At 41.7% G+C, this 24,584-nt stretch overlaps 1 protein-coding gene and 2 long non-coding RNA genes across 3 annotated transcripts; 2 read left to right on the top strand and 1 right to left on the bottom strand.

Moving 5' to 3' along the window:
- The first annotated feature begins 896 nt into the window (after positions 1 to 896).
- On the top strand, positions 897 to 16,461 carry Rbak (RB associated KRAB zinc finger). The gene is made up of 4 exons (XM_010612071.2): positions 897 to 982; positions 10,758 to 10,884; positions 11,256 to 11,348; positions 12,201 to 16,461. Exons 1-4 carry the CDS (start codon positions 968 to 970, stop codon positions 14,108 to 14,110), a joined length of 2,145 nt encoding a protein of 714 aa, XP_010610373.1. The 5' UTR covers positions 897 to 967; the 3' UTR covers positions 14,111 to 16,461.
- LOC104853873 lies at positions 12,100 to 21,200 on the bottom strand. The gene is made up of 3 exons (XR_777887.2): positions 20,880 to 21,200; positions 12,344 to 12,381; positions 12,100 to 12,220 (listed from the first exon to the last, which is right to left on the bottom strand). It is a non-coding gene; the product is annotated as an uncharacterized LOC104853873 (long non-coding RNA).
- Positions 21,201 to 21,326: 126 nt separating this feature from the next.
- LOC104853874 lies at positions 21,327 to 22,564 on the top strand. The gene is made up of 3 exons (XR_777888.2): positions 21,327 to 21,449; positions 21,558 to 21,734; positions 22,284 to 22,564. It is a non-coding gene; the product is annotated as an uncharacterized LOC104853874 (long non-coding RNA).
- The last annotated feature ends 2,020 nt before the right edge of the window (positions 22,565 to 24,584 follow it).

The following is a 24,584-nucleotide window of genomic DNA, read 5'->3' as shown; positions in this document are numbered from 1 at the left end:
CGGGAGCAGCGCGGCCGAGGCTGCGGAGTCCCGGCCGAAGGATTGGGAAGGGGTCGCCGCCTCTGGGCGAGGTCGGAAGCGAGTAGGCCGAGGAGGGCGGTGGAAGGCTCCCGGGAGGAACGGCCTGTCGGGGGAGCGCAGGCTGGCTGCACGGGCCGAGTGCTCCTCGGGAAGATCTGCGGGTATGAGGTGTGCCAGAGAGGGACGTCCCCAGCCTCAGCTGCGGGCGTCTGTCTGCAGCCCGCCCTCTTCACCCCGAAACCCCCTCATGTACTGGCCACTCCAGATTCTCCCAAGGGGCCTGTAGGCGTCCGTCAGTCCCCTGCTGTCTGTCCGCTGAGTTTTTCGGGTGTGCCTTGTAGAGTCTATGTAGCGCTGGACAGGTCTCTTGTATCAGTTGTAGAGGAAGAGGTTGAGCCAGAGCAGGTGTTCTTCTGCTCCCAGGCTAGTGTTCTGTCCACAGTGTTCCAGTTTTTACGTACAGCAGTCACCTTTCAGTCAGATCATTTAAAAACAAAACAGTGTCTATGCACAGGAATCCTACTTTTGAGCGCTGAAATGCTGAATTGCTATGGCTGCATCGAGTTTTAAGCAACTTAAAGATACAGTAGAAAAATATGTGAGTAGCCAGGTGGGTGGTAATTTTCTTTTCTCCCTTTCTCCATCCACCTTTGCCTCCTTCCCTCCCTCCCTCCCATCTTTCTTGACCTCCCTCCTATTCCGTCTTGTTTCCCTGCCTTTGTATTAAGTGGGGTCCAAGTGACAAAGCAATGTTTGCATTCCCCATTGAGATTCCAGCCCACCTAAACAGCTTGTGAGTGTGTTGGTATTAATGATGTGTGCTTCTTCCCTGTCACCCATTTCACCCATCGACAGTTTCCACTGGGTGTGATTTTGTTTGGTGGCTCTGTTTCGGGAGATTGGGTCCGCCAGCAGCAGTCAGTCACTTTCCTGAGAACAACTGAAAATGTACAGACTGCAGGTGAGTTTCCTGGCTGTGTCTCTTTACTCCCTCATGCCTCTTCTTTGAGTCAGACGTTTTCTAAAAATCTGATTTTTAAATGGAAATTTAAAATAAAATAAAATGGAAATGCAGGAGTGGATAAAAGACATTATCATGTAAACTGCAGTTAGAGTGGCAGATGAACCTTGAGAATTTCTTTTTTTAAACCAAGGTCTGTTTTTCTCCTTGACAGACACAGCAAAGGGAAAATAATATTTATTACAAACTGTGCATTGACTATTGGAAGAAACCATTTCCAGGGTGTATGGCCTAGGCCAGTAATCTAGTATTCTCTGAGGCTGAAGCAGGAGGATTGGAAGTTCGGGCCCATCCTGAGCAATTTAGCTAGACCCTGTCTTGAAATAAAAATGGAGATAGAGTTCTGTGAGAATTCCCTGGGTTTAAGCCCAGTACTCCGCACCTGCCCGGCTTGAAAAAGAAGGAACCATTTTTGTTACTCTTGTGTTTTAAAAATTTCCTAGAAAAAATTCTTTGTTGAAGTTGATTTAAAAATTGGGCCGGCTTTCCCAGTATCCGAAATCCATAGATCATTGCAGTGTATGACATTCTTGTTGTGAATGTAAGGGTGGGTTAACTGCCCCAGAAGAGCTTCGTACATGCCATTTTTCCAGTTACTAAAATGTTGTGAGCAAAATACACATTTTTGGGAGGGGGCAGGGTCTCACTGTGTAGTTTATTTAGACTGATCTAGAACTCACTGTGCAGTCTAGACTGGCCTTGAACTTGTGGAGATCCTCTTGCCTCAGCCACCACACTTGGCTAGTATCATCCTTTCTAATATATATATATATATATATACACCTTGTATTTGAAGTTTCATTTTCTAAAATTTTGGGATATGTTCTTTTCTGTCAGGTTACAAATAGAGTACATGTTTCACAGTTGGTTTAGCCATAGTAGCCCAAATATGTCCTTATTGTATTATTTTGCCCCCTCCCCTTTGATTTTTCTTTGTGAGGTACTGGGGATTGAGTCTGGGACCTTTGCAATGAGATACATCCCCAGTCCTGTTTTAGTTTCTCTTTTGAGACAGGGTCTCACCAAGTTTCTAGGCTACCTGTGCTAGGGTCGACCTTGTGATCTTCCTTCCTCAGCCTCCCAGAGTGTTGGGATTACAGGCCCAGCATACCAGTTTTGTTTTGTTTTGTTTTTTTTTTTGAGACAGGGTTTCACTATGTAGTTCAGGCCGGCCTTAAATTCACTTGAATATCCCAGGCTGGCCTCAAACTTGCAGTGATCTTTCTGCCTTGGCTCTCAAGTTCCCTATCAGTTATTTTTGAAGAAACTGGGATGCATATCTTTAGTTTCTCAGTTTGGAATGTGTTGCCATCATTTTAACTTTTTTTTTATCTTCAGGTATGCCTTGTATAATTGGCTGTCCAGTCTGTAAATTTAATTATATTTATATTCAATTCCTTCATCAAGACTGTTGTACGTAGCGTTTGTGCATTTTCTTTTAGGGGAACATATTCTTTTATTTTTTTTTGTCTTAGTTTTTGTGTATGATTATTGCAATGATCCCTTGATCCACTAGGGGAGGCAGAGTAGTAATAGTGTAAAAGTAATCTATTTCTTCATCATTTCCTTGCTGGAATAAATGCCTAAAAGTAAACTGTATTTTGGTTGTATGGTTCACACTGGAAAGACAATTTTCAAAATGTCAAGTAGGCAGGCAGGGGATTTAGCTCAGTGGCACCACACCTGCCTGACAAGCACTAGGTCCTGAGTTCTATCTCTGGTACCAAAAAAAAAGCTACCATTTCAGGAGGCTTCTTTTTATCTTTTTGAAGTCAGGGTCTGACTGTGTGGCCTAGGCTGGCCTTGAATTCACAGCGCTCCTCCTGCCTCAACCTCCCAAGTGCTGGGATTACAGTCATGTGCCACCACGCCTGGCCCAAGTAGGTTTTTGACTAACTTGGTTTTTTGTTTTATCATGCACCCATTAGCTTCAAAACTTTTCATGTATCTTAGAACATTGAAATTGTTATTCTTCTTGATACTTAAGTGGTTCCATTTTCGGCCAGGAGAATTCCTTTAAGTTGGATTCTGAGTCTTTTTGAAACACTTATTAAATTTCTGTACACAGAAATCTCATTTTTATTCTGCCCAGATGCTCCAATTCTAAAAATTTTGCCATATTTTCTTCATAAATCATGTGTCTATAAATTCATGCACATTTACACACATATTTTCTTTTCCTGATTGATTTGAGAGTGGCTATTACATGCTGTGCTTCTTCACCTGTTATGTTTCAAGTTGTACTTACTACCATCAAGGATATTCTCTTACATATCTATTGCATAGTTACTGAATTCAAGAAATTTTAAATTGATACAATACTTGAAACTGCAGTTCATTTTCCAGTTCCCAGTAATTTCTTTCTCTTAGTTCTTGCAAAAGATTTAGTCTAGGATTATAAATTTCATTTAGCTGTTACCTTTTTTTTAAGTCTACTTAATGTGAAATAATTTCTCATTGTCATTATACTATTTGAAGAATGGAGGGTTTTTTTCATTTTGCTTTTGGCTTGTTTGAGACGGGGTCTCACTCTGTAGTTCAGGCTGGCCTTGAATTCACTGCATAGCCCAGGCTACCCTCCAACTCGAGGTGATCCTCCTGCCTCAGCCTCCTGAGTACTGGGATTATAGGTGTGTGCCATCATGCCTGGCCTTTGGGGAGATTTTGACCATTATTTCCTCAACAACCACTACCTGCCAACTTCATTTGTTCCTGTTACCTGTATATTAGGGTGCTTGAAATTGCTCACTGATGCTGTTCACTTTCAGTGATCTTTTCTCTAAATTTCATTTAACATGGCCTCTTTGTAGCATCTTCTCATTCCAAGATCTTTTTTTCTCCTTTCTGTAGTGCCATCAGTTTTACCCAGTAAATTTTCATCTCAGATGTTAGACCTTTTTCCTTCTTGCCTGACTCTACTCCAGTATTTTGGACTTAGGGAATAGTTAGTTGCAGAGTTTCCATGTTCTCTGTTCAAACTGTGTCCATTCTTAACCAGTTTCTCTTGATTGGTTTTTTTCTTCCTTTTGAGCTATATTTTCTGTTCTGTTTTCCCCAAACTCTAAGCTCTTTCTCCTCACTTCTGTCCCTTGTTTATGGCCTGGAAATTCTTGGGCAGTAGCTGCGGGGCTAACCTAGTTTCCTATCTCTCTCAGGTTACTGTTTCTCCCTGCCTGATGGTGAGTGTTCTTAAAAATCAATGCTTTGTGTATTTTGTTTGGTGTGTGTGTGTTGTTGTTTGGCATGTGTGTTGTTGTTGGTGGTGGTGGTGGCGGTCATGACAAAGCAGAAGTTTCTAATGTTTCTTTACAGTGGTACCTCAGTTCATGAACTTGATTTGTTCCACGATTCTAGAAAAGATTCCCATGTTCTTGTTTGTGCAGGAAAGATGGCCACAGTCATGTCTGTCACTTTCATGTAGTTTGCAAACAAAAATAAAATTTTGCCAAACACTTTTGTTTGTGAACCACATTGTTTGCAAACAAAAGTGTTCATGAACCAAAGTACCACTGGATTCTATATCTGTAAGTCACGGTTGGAAAGCCTTTCCTCACAGCAAGGTTATGGTGACAGCCACCTATTTTTTTCTGTATGGTTGGGCCTTTCACATTTAGATCACTGATCCAGGTGGAGTGGATTCTTTTGTAGTATAAGGTATGGATGCAGTTTTATGCCTGTTCGGGTGTTTATCACTTCTTTTTGCAGCATTGGTATTAGGTTTGCCTTACAGGGACATACTAGAGGCAGTAAGTATAAAGTGGAAAGGTTTGTTTAGCTCCCAGTTTGGGAAGTTGAAGGGTACAGTGCTGACAACAGCTCTGTTCCTGACTGCATGTGTTCTTGGTGCATGTGTGTGAGATTTTATATCACCAAGCAGGAAGTCAGAGGGATTGGTGTTCTATACTCCTTTCTTTCGTTTTTTTTTTTGTTTTGTTTTGTTTTTTTGAGATAGGGTCTTCTGAGTATGTAGTTGAGGTTGGCCTTGAACTCACCCTAGGCTGGCCTCAAAGCCGTTGAGATACTTCTGCCTCAGCTTCTTCAGTGCTGGGGTTACAGGTTTTGCCACTACACCAGCTCCTACAGTCCCTTCTGAGGGCACACTCCCAATGATCTAAGGACCCGTCACTAGGTCCCCCCTCAGCTGTGCCACCATCTCTTAACAGTGCCATCCTAGGGACCAAGACTTTAATCCCAGTGGACTCTAGGGTGCCTCTTAGATCACACCCAAACCATAACACCATATACTAAAAGTTAGTTCTGCTTCAGTGATTTGAGATGTCCCTATCATCGTAGAACCCTAAAAGGCTGTTTGTAGATTCACCATCTTGTCTGTGTTCGGAGAGTGCTGAAATGAACATAGGGTGTGACACATGTAAGTGATTTAGGGTAACTGATATATTTGTGTTATTAAGTTGATTAACCCAAGAGCAAGGAATGTTACATTTCTTCAGGTTTATTTCCTTGACCTTGAGTATTTTAAACTTTACCTGGTAGAGATTTCATACGTCTTTTGCTAAGAGTTTTATCTCTCAGTTATTGTAAGCCACATGTACACTTGAATTCTATCTTACTCATATAATGAAAGCTATTGGTTTGTGTTAACCTTAAAATTCTTTTCTTGAGTTAGTTTCATCAGCAGTTATCTGAGTTTTAATATCATCAGCAAATAGAAATAGCTTTTCTTCATCCATCTTATTCCTCCAGTTTTAGTATTTCTCATCTCTGATTAGAGATTCTGTGCATTTTACCTTGTCCTGCTTTTAGTGAGAATGTGTATAGTGTTTCCCCTTTTCCTGACTTCAGAACTGAGAGAACGGAGGTGTGTGTGTGTGTGTGTAAACTCAACATGTACTATATGTGTGTGCTCACCTGTAATTGAGATATGTATGTGTATGCGTTGTGTGTAGAGATAGGTAAGTGGACATCACGCATATACTGGGCGTGTTAAGGTATAAGAAAGTGCATATGTGTTTAAGGTATATGTGTTGATGACACTGAAGTATCCGTCAGATTTTATTTTCTTGTGTTCCTTTCAAAATCGGGCTGGTGTGCCAGGCTGGGGATGTAGCTTAGTGCTAGAGTACCTGCCTAGTGTGCACAGGGTTCTAGGTTCAACCCCAAGCACCATAAAAAAGATGGGGGGAAAAAAGGAAAAGCCAGGTATGCGTTTTGAATATTGTCAGGCTTTTTAGGTGTCTTGGAAACAAATGTTTTCTTCTTACCTGTATTATTATAATGGCATATTGTACTTATGGCTTTTTAAATATTAAACTAATCTATGTTCTTAAGTCCCATTTGGCTACTGTACGTTCTGTGGTTAGTCTGGTATTGGGTTGTTTGTTAGTATTCTATTTGGGCAATTTTTTTTGACATAAGTAATGTTGGCATTTGATTTTACATGATTTATTGGTTAATGAGCCTTCCAAGCCCTATAGCACCCCTGCCCTACAACACCTCTGTCTTCTGGGCTTCCTTAGCTCAGGTTATTCCTTTCCATGGATGAGTTTCTCAGCTTGTGTCTGGCCTGTGGATGTTCATGCGTGTTCTGCACCTATACGTTTGTTGTCTCAGGGAGCCTGGTGTGCAGTTGGTTGTGTCAGTGACATCCACTGGCGTTGGTGCATCTTGTATGGATAATAGGATGCACAGTCATTGAGTATTTACCTTTTTCCCCTACAAGGAAAATTTGTGGCGCCACAGTCTGCTTCCTACAGCAGCACTGAAAGCCTGGTCTTGTTTCATAGTGGTCTGAGAATTGTACAGAAACCATTTTCTTAGGTAACAAATTTTCTTGCTTTTCTGAAAGTGGCTTCCTATTATCTTTATACATAAATACGAGCTTGTCTTGGTACACAGTTTAGGTTGTAAATCTCCTCTCTTCAAAGTTGTGGGCAGTTCTCCATTGTTTTCTATCATATGGGAAATTTATTATCAGTTGCCAGAATCAGTAGTGTTTTCTTTTTTCTCTATTTAACATTTTAGATTTTTTTCCATTTTGGATACTTAACTGGAAGTTTCTGGATCTCGGATTCACCAGTGTTCTTGTTTGCAAATGAGAGGACCATCTTGGAGGTAGAGGCTTCTGTGAATCTTTTGCCTGGGTGTCATTTGCAGGTCATCTTTTGATTATTTTTGTTCAGCCTGTGTGGTTTCTATTTCTTCTCTTTTTTTCCTTTCCTATTCTTTCTTTCTTTATTCATTCATTTATTTATTTATTTTTACACCAGGGATCAAACTCAGGTCCTTGCGCTTATGAGGCAGGTGTAGCACCACTGAGCTAAACCTCCGGCCCTATGTTCTCTATTTTTTTGTTGTTGTTTTTGTTCTCTCTTTTTGAAAGTGTTGAATTTATTGAGTCTGACTTTATATTCCTAATCTGTTTTCATCATTTCTATCTCTTATTTTCTGGGAGACTTCATTAGATAGCATTCTGTGTCCCATTTATTAACCAAGCCTGTTGAGGATTTTTAAAACAATTCTACAGTCCAATCCAATCTCTTCATTATTTTCTGATGACTGTTTCTCAGCACAGTGTTCTTCCTTTCTGAAGCAATATCTTGCTGACTTTTTTGTTTGTTTTGTATTAGTACACATTTATAGTACATAATATTTGCATTCCTTATGGGAAGCTGTTCATGTACGCAATACATCTTACTGCCTTCTTTCATCCCCTTTTCTTTCCTCCCCTCCCTTTCCATCTATTTCTCAGTCCCTTTTCTTTTTTTCTGTACATTTAGGATACATAATGTTTACATTTCTCATGTGGAGCTGGAACATGTACATAACACATCTTAACTCTTTTTATGTATCCTTTCCCTCTCTCCATCTCTTGGTCTTTTTTCTTGGTCTCCGCATTTCCTATATTTTATTTTGCTCTTAAGTTATACTTTAGGTTTCTCATATAAAAGAAGCTATACAGTTCTTAAGCCTGTGTGTCTGATTTATTTCAATTAACTTTACTGTTTCACAGTACATCCAGTATCCTACAAATGATTCAAGTCTATCTTTATGGCATGTATAAATACTGTGTATAAATACCATATTTTCTTTTTCATTCACCTGTTGATGGACAAACAGATCACTTCCAAGATTTAACTATTATGAGTTGTGCTGCTGTAAACGTGGATATGCATGTGTCTTATAATATGATGCCTTTAACTCCTTAATGGAGAAACCAAGAAGGGGAATAGCTCATTGAATGGAATTTCTAGTTCTGGGTGTTTTGAGGAATCTCCATACTGACTTCCTTAGTGATTGTACTTGTTTACATTCCTACTAGCAAAATAGAAGGGGTCCTTTTTCCACAGCCCCTCCAACATTTGCTATTATTTGATTTCTTGGTAATGGCTAATCTTTCTGGAGTCAGGTGGAATATTTATTTTAGTTTGCATTTTTTAATGGCCAGTGGTGGTGGTAGCAGTGGGTTTGGTGTTTCAAGGCAGGGTCTCACTATATAGTTTAAGTAGGCCTTGAACTCACCCTATAACCTAATAGCCTCAAACTCTTGGGGATCCTCTTGCCTCAGTTTTGTGAGTGCTGGGATTAAAAGTGTGTGTCATCAGGCCCAAGTGATAACTCCTGAATTCATGTAAAAATGTGAGTCAGTTCCTCCTGAAAATCCAGCTCCTTGGTAGGCAGAGGCAGGAGGATTGCAAATTTGAGGCCTACCTGGCAACTTAAGTTGACCCTGTCTACCCCAACCCCTTCCCTCACCACCTCCCAAAAGAAAAGAAAGTGAATCTGACAAAATATAAGTTCTGTTTCCTTTTTATGAATTTGATTCCATCGGTGTTTAGTTGCTTATCTTGATGCATATCTTTATGCTATTTTCTTAATTACATGATAAATCCTGATTTTATGATAAAATTTGTGAGAAAATAATTATTAAAAGCTTATGTGAATATACTGAAATATTTACCCTATTTGAGGCCTCTTTCCTTGGCATTGGCAGCAAAGTCCACAAGTAAATAAGGAAAGATATTTACTTAGATGGGTATGGATTCATTTGGGAAAAGTGCTGAATTGATGGACAAGCATCATTTGGTCAAGTTGCTTTACATTGTGAATCATTTGTTTAGTTTGCCTTTAATGGAAAAACTTCATGTCCACTCTGGATAGGGTTGCATACATGTCCTGTTTTGCCTAAGATGGTCTTGGGTTGAACCTGTTCCATGGTATCCCACTTGATTTATGGTGTATCCCAGACAGAATGTTTCTCCTTGGACAGTGAACATATAATTGCCCTAACAACAGTGGTCTGCTGTCATGGGCACCCTGCTGTGTCTCTGGTGAAACCAGGGCACCACCCAAGCTGTGGATGCTCTTGCAGTTTGTTTCTATGTCAGCCAGTCACTCTACCACCCACAGGAGCCCTAGGCTCTGCAGTGGGCTTGGACATCTTCAAGGGCTCTGTTGGAGAGTCTGCATTCATTTTGGTTGCATCCTCTCAGCCCTGTGTAGTTTGTGACCTGTGGCTCTGGTTAGCTTACTTCAAGGATGTCCTTAGAAGTTTTTCCTCATATCTCTGTGTTCTGGTGCTCTTAGGAGAAGGAAATCCATTTGTTGTTGTTGTTGTTTCTTTTTGAAGTGAAAATGTAATTGTATATGTTTGATTTACTTTGACTTAGAATTGACCCTAATAGTCGAAAGCTGTCCTTGGAAAAGCACCTTCTTGGTTTCTTTTGGCCTCTTTATCATATCAACCTTTTAAAAATTGATGCTTCTTCAGTTTTTGCCATTGATACTTTCTATATCTCATTGTCATCTTCCCCATTAATCCTGTAGAATACACTGTTCTCCTTTTGGGACTTCAAATTAGCCAAATCTTTAAAGCCTAGTCTGAGAGCGTACAGTTAAAATAGTTTGAGTTCCTTCAGTCAAACCACTCTTCACCGTGTATGCATTGCTCTGTGACTACACTTATGAGTATTCATTCAATAAAAAACATACTTTGCTAGGTGGGTCTGGGGCCACACACCTGTAATTCCAGCACTCTGTGAGCCAGACACAGGAGGATCATAAGTTTGAGGCCAGCCTAACCAACCTTAGCAGTACTGTTTCAAAATTAAGAATTTTTAAAAAAGGGCTGGGTGTGTAGCTCAGTGTGAAAGCCAGTGACCCAGTAAGGAAAAAAAAAAAGTATGTTGCTGCAAGAATGAAGTGTAACTTGGAGGAAAGAAAACACCTACCTATATGATTAACCAGAGGTGGTTGACATGGGAAGGAAAGAGGCACAGGATCAAAGTGCTCAAGCAAGATGAGAGCTGCAGAGAGGTAATGGGAAGGAAAGGGAAAGGGAAAGGACCCAAATTGTGGGTACTCCACCAGGAAGGAGTGGAGGAGCAGGGGAGGGCCCAACCAGCAAAAGAGACCACAGAAAGAGACAAGAAGGGAAGCATGTATGTTTGCTTATATATGGGTCACCTCATCACACTGTCAGTCTTTTGAGAGCAGGAATAGGATTTTTACCTACCTTATGTCCCCCTGAATTCATGAGCTCCCCAGAAAATTTGGAGCTCTGTTGTTTTTTGGTTATTTTTGTTTATCTATTAAAGAATTCAAAGGCAATGTGTTGCCCATATTGTTTGCTTTCCTTCCACAGTCTAATCTAAAATAAGGTGTACAGTGTTTATGGTTAACTTTATCAGTGATCTTGAGAAGATCTTGTCCTTCTATACATTTTTCATGTCACTCAGTTCCAATTGTGCCATTGCAGGAGCTGGTGTCATTCAAGGATGTGGCTGTGGACTTCACTCAAGAGGAGTGGCAGCAGCTGGACCCAGATGAGAAGGTGACATACAGGGATGTGATGTTGGAGAACTATAACAACCTCATTTCTGTGGGTAAGGTCAGCTTTCTTTCTTTCCCTTTTTTTTTGTTGTTGTTGTTGAGTCAGGGACTCACTGTGTAGGCCAGGCTGGCCCCAAGCTTACAATGATCCTCCTGCATCAGCCTCCTGAGTGCTGGGATTACAGTCATAAATCATCACATCCAGAGATAGCCTAATTTCTGAACACTTTGAGTTTATGATTTTGCTCTTGATTTGTAGAAACAAGTGATAAGACCTTTTTGTTGCTTTTGGGCATATGTCAAATTTTTGTGTCTTCTCCATTGAAAGGTTCTACTTTTGATAATGTAAAAGCTAGTGTACTTTATTATGTAGCCTCTGAGGCAGCCAGCCAGTCCCAAGTCCTTCTCCATTTTTTGTTAACAGGGTATGATGTTACCAAACCCAATGTGATCATTAAATTAGAACAAGGTGAGGAGCCATGGACAATAGATGGTGACTTCTCTCAGACTTGTCCAGGTGAGTGAATATCAAATTTTAAAAAATGATCTTCCCAGTTGATTCTGCAGGGACAACTTTAGGAATTTGACATTTAAAGGTTTTTCACCAAATGAAACCTGGGGAGAATGGACGCTCTTATTTGTGTTCAGAATTAAGAAGAAATATGACAGGGACATGACGAGTTTTAGAAAATCTAATCAGCAAACTGAAAGAAAATGAATGGTTAAACTATTTGTGTCAAACTTCTGAGCTCTATAGTGGAACCATCTGTCTAACATGAGGAAATTTGAGCTTTTTAGAATGCTTATTTGGATTTATGTGTAGAGTAGAAAGGCAGTGATTTTGGAATGGCCTAGTTTGGCAGTCTTGTTGGTATGAACTGGTATGTTGGCAATTTCATATGAATCACAGTCTACTTATACCAAGTGTAATCCATACTTAAATATCCCTTTTGCTTCTATGCCCAATAATTATTCTTGTTTTCTCATGAAACCCTTTTGTTCTGAGTCTTCTTGTTTCTTCCTGGATCTAGCACTTATTCAGTGAGTTTATTTCACCTTCTCTACCAAAGTTTTTAATATAATATTTGTAATATAAGAAAGGTAATTGTATTCAATGTGAATTCACTTTTTGTTTTTCCACTCCTACTAAGTTCCATCCTCGTACTTCCCCACCAACCTCTACCCCTGTATGTATGTGTTTTGTATTATAAATTAAAGGAAAAAGAACAATACACTCATAATTTATTTTTTATTTGTATATATTGGCCCCAAAGCCAGAGTTGGCCTCACAAATAAGATATTTAAGTACCACTCTTTCTGTAGCTTATATGTCCAGATTCACTAGGTTTGTTCTCCTTTTTCTTTTCAGAAGTATGGAAAATTGATGACCTGATGGAGAGAATCCAAGAAAATGAAGATGAACGTTCAAGGCAAGCTGTTGATATTCATAGCCAAACCTTGACAGAGGAGAGAAAGGATGCACTTGATAAAATTTATAATGTGGAAACAAACCTTGATCCTTCAAGCATAATAGTTCACAGATGTGTTTCCTGTGGGAAGAGGTTAGAAACTGTTTCAGAATTAATCGGTAGTGATGGAAGCTATGCAAGGAGGAAACCTGATGTATGTAATGAATGTGGGAAAATTTATCACGGAGAGAATCTTTGTAAGTTTAATCAAAACGAGGACACCTACTCTCAAAGTGAAGAAAATATTCTGCAGAGAATTAATTTGGAGAAGCCCTTTGACTACGAGTGCATGGAAGCCTTAGATAGTGAAGCTGTTTTCATTGCTCATCATGAAGGAGCATATATGGGGGAGAAACCATATGAGTGGAATGATTCTGAGCCAGACTTCATCCAGATGTCAAATTTTAATGCCTATGAGAGATCACAGATAGAATTGAAGCCCTTTGAATGTACAGAATGTGGAAAGTCGTTTTGCAAAAAGTCTAAATTCATCATTCATCAGAGGGCCCACACAGGAGAGAAACCCTATGAGTGTAATGTGTGCGGTAAGTCCTTTAGTCAGAAGGGAACACTCACTGTACATCGAAGATCACACTTGGAGGAGAAGCCCTATAAATGTTCTGAGTGTGGAAAAACTTTCTGTCAGAAGTTACACCTTACACAGCATGTGAGAACTCACTCGGGAGAGAAGCCCTATGAATGTAGTGAGTGTGGGAAAACCTTCTGCCAGAAGACACATCTCACCCTACACCAGAGAAACCACTCAGGAGAGAGACCGTATCCATGTAGTGAGTGTGGGAAATCCTTCTCCCGCAAGTCAGCCCTCAGTGACCATCAGAGAACCCACACAGGAGAGAAGCTTTATAAGTGTAATGAGTGTGGGAAGTCCTACTACCGAAAGTCTACCCTTATTACTCACCAGAGAACACACACGGGCGAGAAGCCCTATCAGTGTAGTGAATGTGGCAAATTCTTTTCAAGGGTGTCATACCTCACTATACATTATAGGAGTCACTTAGAAGAGAAGCCTTATGAATGTACTGAGTGTGGCAAAACCTTCAATTTAAATTCAGCCTTCATCAGGCATCGAAAGGTACATGCAGAAGAGAAACTCCATGAGTGTAGTGAATGTGGGAAGTTTCCTCAGTCACCATGTCTTGCTGACCATGATACAGTCCATGTAGGAGAGAAGCCCTATGAATGTAATGAGTGTGGGAAAATTGTCCTTGAAAATTCAGCCTTCAATGGACACCAGCCCCTTCCAGAAGAGGAGAAAACCTATGAATGTAATATATGTGGAAAATCCTTCTCTGAGTTGACAACCTACACTGTACATTACAGAGGACATGCTGAAGAGAAGCCTTTTGGATGTAATGAGTGTGGGAAAACCTTCTCCCATAATTCATCCCTCTTTAGACATCAGAGAGTACACACTGGTGAGAAGCCTTATGAATGTTATGAATGTGGAAAATTCTTCTCCCAGAAGTCCTATCTCACAATTCATCATCGGATCCATTCAGGAGAGAAACCCTATGAGTGTAGCAAGTGTGGGAAAGTCTTCTCTCGGATGTCAAACCTCACTGTACACTATAGAAGCCATTCAGGAGAAAAACCCTATGAATGTAATGAATGTGGAAAAGTCTTTTCTCAGAAGTCATACCTCACTGTACATTACAGAACTCATTCAGGAGAGAAACCCTATGAATGTAATGATTGTGGGAAAAAGTTCCACCATAGATCAGCCTTCAATAGCCATCAGAGAATTCATAAAAGAGGGAATATGAATGTGCTCAATGTGGAAAATTCCTGAAATCAAATCTCAATTTTTAGAAAAACTTCTGACTGTACAAATATGGGAAATTCAGTAGTGAGCCTAATATTCATTTGACTATTCATCTTCCTGAATGGGGAAAAATTTTGAATTTTTAGATCCATTATAATTGGATTTTTCTAAGAATCCCTAACAGTGCACCAAGTAGCAAAGCCTTCAAGAAGACGATATAACTCATGAGACACCAGCTATTTTATGCAGGTGTGAAATTTTATAAATATTATTTATTTTAGGTTCAAACTGTATTTACCTATCAGGGAATAGTACTATAGAGAAATCTGTCAATATGATGAATGTGGAGAACATACTGTCTTGAAAATTGTTATGCTAAAAGCCATATTTCTGATGTAAAAACATATTTATAGGAAAGATCAAACTATCAGCTCTGAATAAATTTTCATTTATAAAATGAAGTTTTAAAATCAGGAGTTGGTGTGAGGACTATAGCATTAAACATATTTCCTGTTTTGTTTTTCAAAGCAATCTAATGGTAATTCTATGCAAGTTAGGATTTGAATAATTTTGAAAAGACGGTAGTCTTACTCGAGTATTGGATGGCAAAATGTACTAACAGGGATATGTTGTTGGTGGGATATTTGATAATTATGTAATAGTAAAGTATGTAGCTTTCAGTTCTTTAGAGGAATTTACAAGTTCATTTTTAGTGAGTGCCTCATCCGTAGAGGGGTGCTTTTCAACTTGAGCTAAAAACGGATTTTTTAAAATACTATTTTGATAAAGTGTGAATACATAATTTGGGATTAAGCCTATTTCAGTGAAACAACAAGTGCTATATGTGCTACCCTACTCTAACATACCCCTAGTTCTTCACCTGTCTTGTTTTCTGGTCTATAGATTTGAGTACATGGAATGCCAGTATTATGTAATTGAGACATTTTATCTGAATTTTTATGTGATATAAATATGGCTGTCATTTTGTTTATTGTCCCATATTCTCTATACTTTTGAACAAATCAATATGTTTCTAGCAGACATTTGCTGGTTGATTAACTTAATGTCCTCCCTCATTTCTTGCTGGAAGAGTTTGGCTACCTGCTTTTTTCACTTGATCCTGTAAATCCTGATGAGTTTACACCAATAATGATCCAATCTGTTGCCAGCACAGTAGCCCCCTCTTCTCCACAAGGGGTGTGTTCCTTAGATACTTGATGGGCAGGTAGCAGATACAGCAGGGATACACAGGACAAAAGGATGATTCATGTCCCAGGCAAGATGTGCAAGATTTCATCGCTCTTAATTACAGTTGTGCACATGTTAAAACTTATGAATCATTTATTCTGAGACTTCCCATTTAATGCTTTTGGACTGGCTAACCCCAGATAAATGAAAGTATGCAAAGTGAAACCTTGGGTAAGGAGGGGCTATTGTAACTTGTTTATAATGGCCATATTACCCACTCCTGTATAAACCAAACTAACTAATTTGTTCTGGGAAGTGGGTGAACTGGTGATCAAATGGGTCTTACTCCACAAATGCAAGGGTGGTTAAATATTTAGAAGTCAACCACTGTTAATCACATAAAGGTGATTTGGTATGCAGAAAACTCACAGAATTAATGTCCATTTATAATCTTAGCAAGCATGGATAGAATGGAACTTCCTTAATTGGACAAAGAGTAACTTAAACTATAACAAACAATATGTGTAATAGTGAAATAATGAAAGTTTTCTCCCATGATGAAAAGTCAAGGATATCTTCTAGCACAGATTTTATGCAACACTATACAGAAGGACTTAGCCAGGGGGATGGATGGATATATATATGGATTGGAAAAGAAGTAAAATTTTATTTGCAGAGACATGAACTAGGAAGTAGAATATTCTCAGGAATATTCAGATAATAAAAATGAGTAAATTGAGCAAGGTCTCTGCATACAGGATAATTTTGCAAAACTTGTTTTTCATTATACCAGCAAAAAATAACATTTTTTAAAGGAATACCACTTCTTTAAAAATCTGAATTTTTTTCAAGTGCCTAGGGAACAGTTTAACATGTTCAAGAGATTTATCCAGAAAAAATAAGAATTGCAACATGGAGGGATGTTTCTTGTTTATGGATTTCAGGAGAAACTCAATGTCAGTTTCCGTAAGTTAACTCATATATTGAGTACAGTCTTGTTTTTGTGGTACTGGGAATTGAACACAGGACCTTGAGCATACTAGACAAACACTCTGGTGCTGATCTTTACCCCTACCCTTTACTTTATTGTAATGTTTGAGACAGCCTCACTGAGTTGCTTAGGCTGGCTCCAAATTTAAGACCCTCCTCCCTCAATCTCCTGAGTAGATTGTATTACAGCCACACACCACCACACCCTACTCAGTACAACCATAATTTTAAAAAGTAGGGAATTCTTTAGTGGAAATTTACAAGTTAAATCTAAAGTAGATATGAATAGTCAAAAGGCCAGCAATACAGTCAATGCTGTCTTGTAAAAGCTGTATAATGCTACTTGCAGATATCATGATCTCTTATAAATCCATAGAAATTATGGTGTGAGATTGGCAGAAAGATAAAAGGAGTGAAACAGACACACACATAGTCACTAACCTAACAAAAGATGAGAATGAAGTCTGTTAGAATTTTAGAAACTTTGTAGCAGAACAAGTGAAGTTTTCTTAAGATCTGGAAATCCAAACTGCAAGTTAAAATTTAGGTCATTTGGATGCACAAACTTGAAGAACTGCATTTATCAGAAAGACATTAAGAAAGAGAGTGGAGCCGGGCGTGGTGGCGCATGCCTGTAATCCCAGCACTCGGGAGGGAGGCTGAGGCAGGAGGATCACTGTGAGTTCCAGACCAGCCTGGGCTGCATAGTGAGTTCCAGGTCAGTCTCAACTACATAGTGAGACCCTGTCTCAAAAAAAAAAAAAGAGTGGAGACAGAAACCATCGGTAAGCTCAATAAAAAGCCAGCTGGTAAAAATTCAGGGCTTTGTCCCATTGTAGCTTCCTGACTTTGCTCTTATATGAAAACAGCCAAATATGGCACAGAAATGAATCACAGCTGTTTTTTGTTTTGTTTTGTTTTGTTGTTTGTTTTTTTTTTTTGTTCCGGGGACCGGACTCAGGACCTTGCCCTAGCAAGGCAAGCAGTGGAACCACTGAGCTAAAACCCCGGCCCTCTCACAGCTTTTGGTTTGCTGTACTGGGAATTAAACCCAGGGCCTTTACACTGATCCATATCCTCAGCCTTGTTATTATTACCTTTTCTTGAGATGCATTAAGTTGCCCAAGCTGGGCTCGAACTTGAAATCCTCTTGCCTCAGCATCCCATAGTGTTGGGATTACAGTTGTGCACCACCATGTCTGACCATGCATATAAGTGAATGTGGCTGTTTCCCAGTAAGCTTTATTCACAGACCTGGGACACTCGGGATGTAGTGGAAATTTAGAGCCTATAGTTTTCTGGTGCTTGATCTAGAATATATAAAGAACACCTACACATCAGAAGCATGGGGCAAAAGACTTGGCTACCCTCTTTGCAAAAGATGATAAACCAAAATGGCCAAAAACCACAAAAAGATGTGTTCTATTTATTAGTAATCAGGGAAATGCAAATTCAAAACTACTGCTACCCACCCACTGAAATGGTTAAAATGGAGGTGTGAAAAGCAAGTTTGGACAAGGACACAAGCCACAGGAACTCTTAAGTGGAATGGCCAGTTAGCATGGTCTTTTTGTAAAATTGGCAGGTATATGCTATTCAATCAAAACAGGCAGAAAAGAACTATCTTGAGGCATGTGTATGTAATAGAATGAGTAAATGCATGTGGTATTTCCCCAGTAGAATACTGTAGAGCAACAAGATTGATGAACTGTAAGCCCATGCAGGAGCAGCTGAATTTCACCATGCTGATGAAGGAGACAGACAAAACCAAGTGTACCGTGTGATTCTGTGTAGAGCATAAGGACGGGCAAAACTTGTCTATGCAATTAGAAATTGATACAGCATTTATCCTTGGCCAGTGCTTACAAGGAATATTTATCTGGTGCTGGTAATAATCTGTTTTGAAATTGGGTGCTGAATAAGTTTTGAGCTGTATTCTTAAAATGTATTTTTTTCTGCATGTATATTACCCTTTGATAAAAGTTTTAAAAAATCAAAATCAAACTTTCTCAGCACTCATATTTTTCTGGGTACAGTATATGTGAATATGTGATGTAACAGCAATTAAATGGTAGATTTTTCATAACTGCAATGATACTCATAGTAGTTTAATAGCAACTACTTTGATTTCCTACACTGTGTCCTTAAAGCTATTACATATATTTTAAGTAAAATATTTGAGAAGGTTAAGACTTATTACATATTTTGTCATCGTACACTCTTGCATATATAAATGGGTCTGGCACATAGCAGTGGTTTTGAGCTTCCTCGTTAATAAAAAAGCTAATGTGTAAACTCTTCACATTTTGTCATATTGTTTTCATGTTTCTGAATTTGAAGTACATTTTAACCATTACTGTAGAGATAATAGTGGGTAAATACAGAGCTGAATTTGATTTGAGGAAAAATTACATTTAAAAGGTGTTTTAGATAATTATTTCAGCAAATGTAATATATAGAATTTTTTGTTTTATTTTGGTCATGGTTTTGTTTCTTTTGGTGGTATTGGGGATTGAACCCAGAGCCTTTTCTCTGAGCTACATCCCCTTTCTACTTTTTGTTTCAAGACAGGGTCTGACTAAGTCTCAAAATTGCCCAACCTGGCCTTGAACTCGGCAATCCTGTCAGCCTCTTATGGTGGTGACTGCAGGTGTGTGCCACCGTACCCAGCCTGTAATGGTTGTAACAGCACAAATACGACGGAAAGAAATCTGCAACTAGACTTTGCACCCATAAAACAATAACAGCACTTGGTAGGAGGTGCAGAGGGAGGCTGGCTAAGCTTATGAGGGCACAGCGAGGTCAACATTCCTGGTGGAGTGGACTATACTTGCCTTATATTTCACTTAGTGTGTACTAAGCTGGAAATGTGAACAGATCTGTGATGCCTTATTTGTGCTGTGACTTGGAAGTGTGACTCTCCCACACCAACGTAGGATGTTCTCTGCCCATTGTCACCTGGCACCATGTGCTCCAGGCACATCACCAAAGCCTCCTCACTGCGTTGAGAGGTCACCCCCACCCAGCCCATGTTTGTTACTCTAGGGTTCAATTAACTTCACCTCCAAAGTATGCAGAAAACATTAATGCAAGGTGACAAAATTCACCCACTGTCCTTGTTCCATCCCAAATTACAGGGACCCTGGGGAAAACAGCTCCTCAAAGAGAAGCCTATGAGAGCAAAGCAGTGTTGCAATATTCCCAAGGTAGATTTTGTCAAAGCCACAAAGAAAAATGTACCATATTTTCTCTCTGCCACAAAGCTTCTTCACATTGTGGAAGTTAAACCCTTGTGGTTCCTGTCAATTTGGAGGACTCTCTTTGAATAGTAGGATTGTGGGTAAAAGGTGTGGAGTGAAAATGTCAGAAATCCTCAGGGAAGGAGACAGTGGGTCTCCGTGGAGGAAGATGTAGCATAAACATAGCTGAGCCAACTTCCAAAATGTATTCTTTTTTGCACGTTGCATCGCAGTCACATCCTTCCCTGACCTGGTGACAGTGGAACAGGAACCCAGGGAGCTCAGCCTGTCCAGGACTTCAGAGCGCAACCGGCGTGAGGAGTGGTAACAAGTGTGGGCAGGGCAGTGGCCTGCGCGGTTCCTCCAGAAGCCAAGAGCTAAGCTTTCAACGGACAGAAGGAAGAGGGTGGAGAAGCCCTGGGGACGCTTTGGAGTGGGCCAGCAGGTCTGCAGTGATCACAAAGCTCAGCCCAGCCTTGGCAATTTAAACGGCTGGGATGTAGCTCAGTGTAACCTTGGTTCAATCTCAAGTACCACCAATTTAAAAATGAATAAATAGCCTGCCAAGCCAAGTGACGAGGGAGTATGCGTTAGGAACAATGGTAGGTAGGTAAGGCGCTGCGTCTCGGACTCCGCTTTTGGGAAGTGAGAGCCATGCAAACCCGAGGCTTCAGCTCCGACAGGGATCGTGAGAGTTCCTCTGGCTCGATTTGGGACGCCGGTGGGGCCTTTGGGAGGAGAGAGCAGGCTGAAGAGAAGTGGTTCTTCGGACAGAAGACTAAAGAACAACTGGATGCCTTGAAGAAACATCGCGAAAATGAGATCTACCATCATAAAAAGTCTATTGAGCGAATGGAGAAAGAAACAACGGCAAAAGCAGAAAACCAAACAACTAAAACATGATTAAATGCACATGTTCACCATAGAATGCCATCTATCATTTCCCACTTCTACATAGGCATGATCTGATATAATTAATATTTGGTCTGTGTCTACCAACAGATAATAGTCATCAGTGAAAATAGAAAAAACAGCCCAAAGTCTAGCTCCTAAAAACATAAAATTCACAATGTCTGGCTTCCAATAAAAGGCATTTCTGCCAGGCATATAAAAGATGCAGAAAAAAGCCAGGAGGGTGGCACACAGCCATAATCCCAGCGACTCTGAGGATTGCTGATTGCCAGGCCAGCCTGGACTACATAGTGAGACCTTGTCTCAAAAAAAAAAACCAAACCAACCTACAAGGAGGAGAAAATAGAGATCCAGCAATAATATCCATCATCCATGATAGAATCAGAAAATAAGGACATTAAACTAATACACTCCTAATATACAAGAGGACTGAAGAATGGACAGCAAGATGGACCCCAAAGGATTACCGTGGAGGAGCTGGAAAGCACCTGGCTGGCCTGGTCAGCTGGGCCACAACAGACCAGAGAGGAGGGTGGGGCAGGTCCGCGGGAGGGAGCCAACCAAGAGAGAGCAGGCCTACTGGGGGCGTGGTCTCCATGATGGGGCGTAACCGGCGGGTGCGGGCGGACACGCCTCTGGAGCACTGTTTAAAAGGGGTGTGGCTACGGCCAGGGGACGTGGCCTTATGTAGGCGATGTGGGGACACAACTCAGGCTTGAGGGGCCTGGCTGGGTCATTGGGCAAGGATAGGATTTGAGGCGCGTGACTTGGGACCTGAGGAGGAAGGCGAGACTAGGGGTTAGGGGTGTGGCTGGGCAGAGGGTGTGGCTTTCTTGGGTGTGGCCAGGACGCGGGCATTGTTCGTGTCGGGGTGGGCGTGGCCAGTCCTGGGGCGTGACAGGGAGGGAGGGCGTGGCGTGTCTCGCGGAGACTTCTTGGCCCTGGACCGCTACAAAACAGAACCGTCTGCGTCTAACAGTCCTTGGGGAGCCGGAGACTGTTGCCTGGACCGTGGGCTGACACAGGACATTTCGGAAGTGAGCCTCCAGGCCTCTAAGGACAAGGGCGGGTGGGCCTGGTGGGCTCTCAGAAAGGGGAGGGCGGAGTGGGTGGGGCGGGGCCTCTGACCACTGCCCGCCCTCCAGGTCCTCTCTCTGGCCATGTGGCGGCCTCTTGTCCTACTCGCGCTCCTGCAGCTCCGGGCCGCCCAGGGCCCCCCCATCCCGGGCCGCCAGGACAGCCTCCCCAGCTCGTCGCAAACTTTCAGCCGCCCCGCATGGGCGGAGCAGACAGGAGAAAAGGAAGTCCTGAACCTGCCGAGAGTGAGCAGGATGCGGGGATGGACTGGGAGGGAGCGGAAAGATACCAAGGACGGAACGCAGACTGGTGGTGGCTGGGTGTGGTGGTGTAAATCTGTAATCCCAGCGCACTGGGAAGCTGAGGCAGGAGGATCGCTAGTTCCAGCTCGGCCTGGGCAATTTAGCAATTTAGCGAGACTCTGTCTCAGAATAAAAAACTTTAAAAACGGGGATGGATGGGAGGTGGGGACATAGCTCTTTGCCACAGCCCTAGGTTCAATTCCCAGTCCTGAAAAAAGGGTGTGGGCCGACAGGTTGATTCCTGAGGGTCAGAGGGTGGAGAGGAAAGGGTTGGGGAGGACGTGGGGTGGGCTGGAGGGGCGTGCTGCCTTCGAGGTGGGCCGCTCATCGGCCCCCTCGGAACTCCGGGGGGAACTGCCATCAGATCAGCTTTCTCTCTGCCCGGTGGGCTTCTATGCCTCCACAAAGCACTGCCGCAGCGCAGAGAACCGGGGTCCCTGACTGGGGAGCTGTTGCCAGCACGAAAAAGGACAGTTTGTTCCTTTTCACCAGGAGCCCAAGCTGGAGGAGACACAGGCATGTAGGCGGCCGCTGTCCCAATCCTGGGCTCCCTCTGGCCTCCAGGCTCCAGAGGAGCAGCCCGGAAGCCCCAGAGGAGGACGACCGTGAAGGACATCGAGGGTCACAGGCCGACCTGGGCAGGATCTTCAGAGGGGCTCAGCAGGCTCCGGCAGCTGCCATAGGTGCTGGGGCTGGGCATACAGGTGTAACCCTCCTGACCCTGCTTCCAGTGCCATCCGGAAATAAAGTTCTTTTTGCAGCTTAGCAGTGCTGTTCCTTTGGGATCAGCACCCAGAGCCATTCTGGTTCCTGTCAGCCGTGCCTGATCCCCCAGCCCCAGACTGATGTCTCGAGCACTTGGTCCCTGACTGTCATCTCTGGATGCTGCAGTCCGGAGCTGGCACTGCTTTCCTGGGAAGAGGGGCCTGGACCTCAGAAGAGTGTGCTGAGCGGTGCAGAGCAGAAGTTGCTAATCCTGCCTGCTGCATCCTGAAACCTCTCCAGCCCGAGCTTCCAGAGTCTGTCCTCTTTCACAGCACATGAGTAACAGCCCTTGCTCCTTTCAGTGTCAGCAATTTAAAAGTTTCTAAGCCTGGTTGTTTCTTCAAAAGTTAAACATGTTGGGCAGGCAGTGTGGGGCTCACCTGTAATCCCAGCACTCTGGGAGGTTGAGGTGGGAAAATCGAAAATTCAAGTCCAGCCTGGGCAACTTAGCAACTTAGTAAGTGAGACCCTGTCTCAAAATTTAAAAAACTGAAAAAAAAATTTTTAATGAAAGAGGGCAATGTGAATCCCCAATACTGAACAAACAAACAAAAAATATATAAACACACCTCTATGGGCTAGCTATTCCACACCTCAGTTCTACCCAACAGAAATGAAAGCATGTGTCCCCACAAAGGCTTGTACATATGCGCCTATAACAGTCCAATCAACCCAAATATCCACAGGTGAATGGACAAATTGTGATATAGACTTACAATGGAACGTTAATCAATCCGGATGAATCATTGATCAATACACAAAGCAGTAGGATGCATCTCAAAAGCTTTATCCTGAGCAAAAACGCTCAAAAGAAGACTACATACGACTCCATCTTTAATGAGATCCTAGAAAAATAAAAAATGTCTACAGCATAGAAGGTGAGAGGTTGCATAGGCAAAGGAGTGAGGCTAGGAAAGCAGAGGGGTGCGAGGAAGCCTGGGGAGGGTTCATTTTCTGGTTGTCTCTAATCCATGGGTGTACACTGCATGATAATAAATATGAATGTTTACTTTCTTTTTAAATTTCATTACAGTAAAAGACACATTGCCGTGACTCCTCCTCAAAATCCTCCCGCTCATTTGGACACACTCTATCCTTCTTGCCACTTTCTGAAGCAGGTCTGGAAGTCCTCTTTCATGAGCATCTTTAGCTGCAGTGTTGTGGCAGCCTCCAGGTCCTGAACTGATTCAAAACATTTCCCTTTCATGGTCATTTTGACTTTGGGGAAGAGCTAGAAGCCACACGGTGGTAGATCCGTGATAAGGTGGGTGAGACACACCGCCATGGTTCTAAGGACACAAAGGAGGACTTCCAGCGTGCTTAAGAAAGTGGCAAGGACCGTGGGATGAGCTTGGAGGGACGGGGAGGAGAGTATTTTGAAGGAGACTGAGGGCAATGCGTCTGACTGCAATACATTTTTAAAAATTTGAACACATTGTGTTCTTTTCTTTTGATATCTTATTAGTACCTATTTACAGAACACACTGGTTATATTCCTTGTTGGGAGTTGATACATGAACATAACACACCTTAATGCTTTTCCATCCCCTTCTTCCAGCTCTTCCCCTGTTTCTCTTCCCTCCTTCCATCCCTTGGTCCCCTTCCCTTTGCAAAAGATCTCCCTGTTTCCCATTATCTGTCTTTTATTTTGCTCTATATTTTGTTTCTCATGTAAGAGACACTGTGATATTTAAGCTTATGTGTTTGATTTATTTCACTTATTATGGTCTTGAAATGTACCCATTTGCCTACAAATGACTCAAGTTTTTCCCTCTTTATAACAGAGTAGTACTCCATTGTGTATAAATACATTTTCTTTATCCGTTCATCTGCTGAGAGACATACGCACTACTTCCAAGGTTTAGCTATTAGGAATTGTGCTGCTATAAACATGGGTGTGCATGTAGCACTGTAATATGATGTCTTCAACACTTTAGGGAAGATATCTAGAAGGGACTAGGTGGGTTGAATGGAATTTGTAGGTACAGGGTTTTGTTTTTGTTTTTTAAGGAATCTCCATACTGATTT

This window comes from Fukomys damarensis, unplaced genomic scaffold (genome assembly GCF_012274545.1).
Source record: "Fukomys damarensis isolate Sample0158 unplaced genomic scaffold, DMR_v1.0_HiC HiC_scaffold_17, whole genome shotgun sequence".
Taxonomy (NCBI): Eukaryota; Metazoa; Chordata; class Mammalia; order Rodentia; family Bathyergidae; genus Fukomys; species Fukomys damarensis.
Note: the sequence above shows the minus strand (reverse complement) of the source record. Positions and strands in the feature narration are given on the sequence as shown.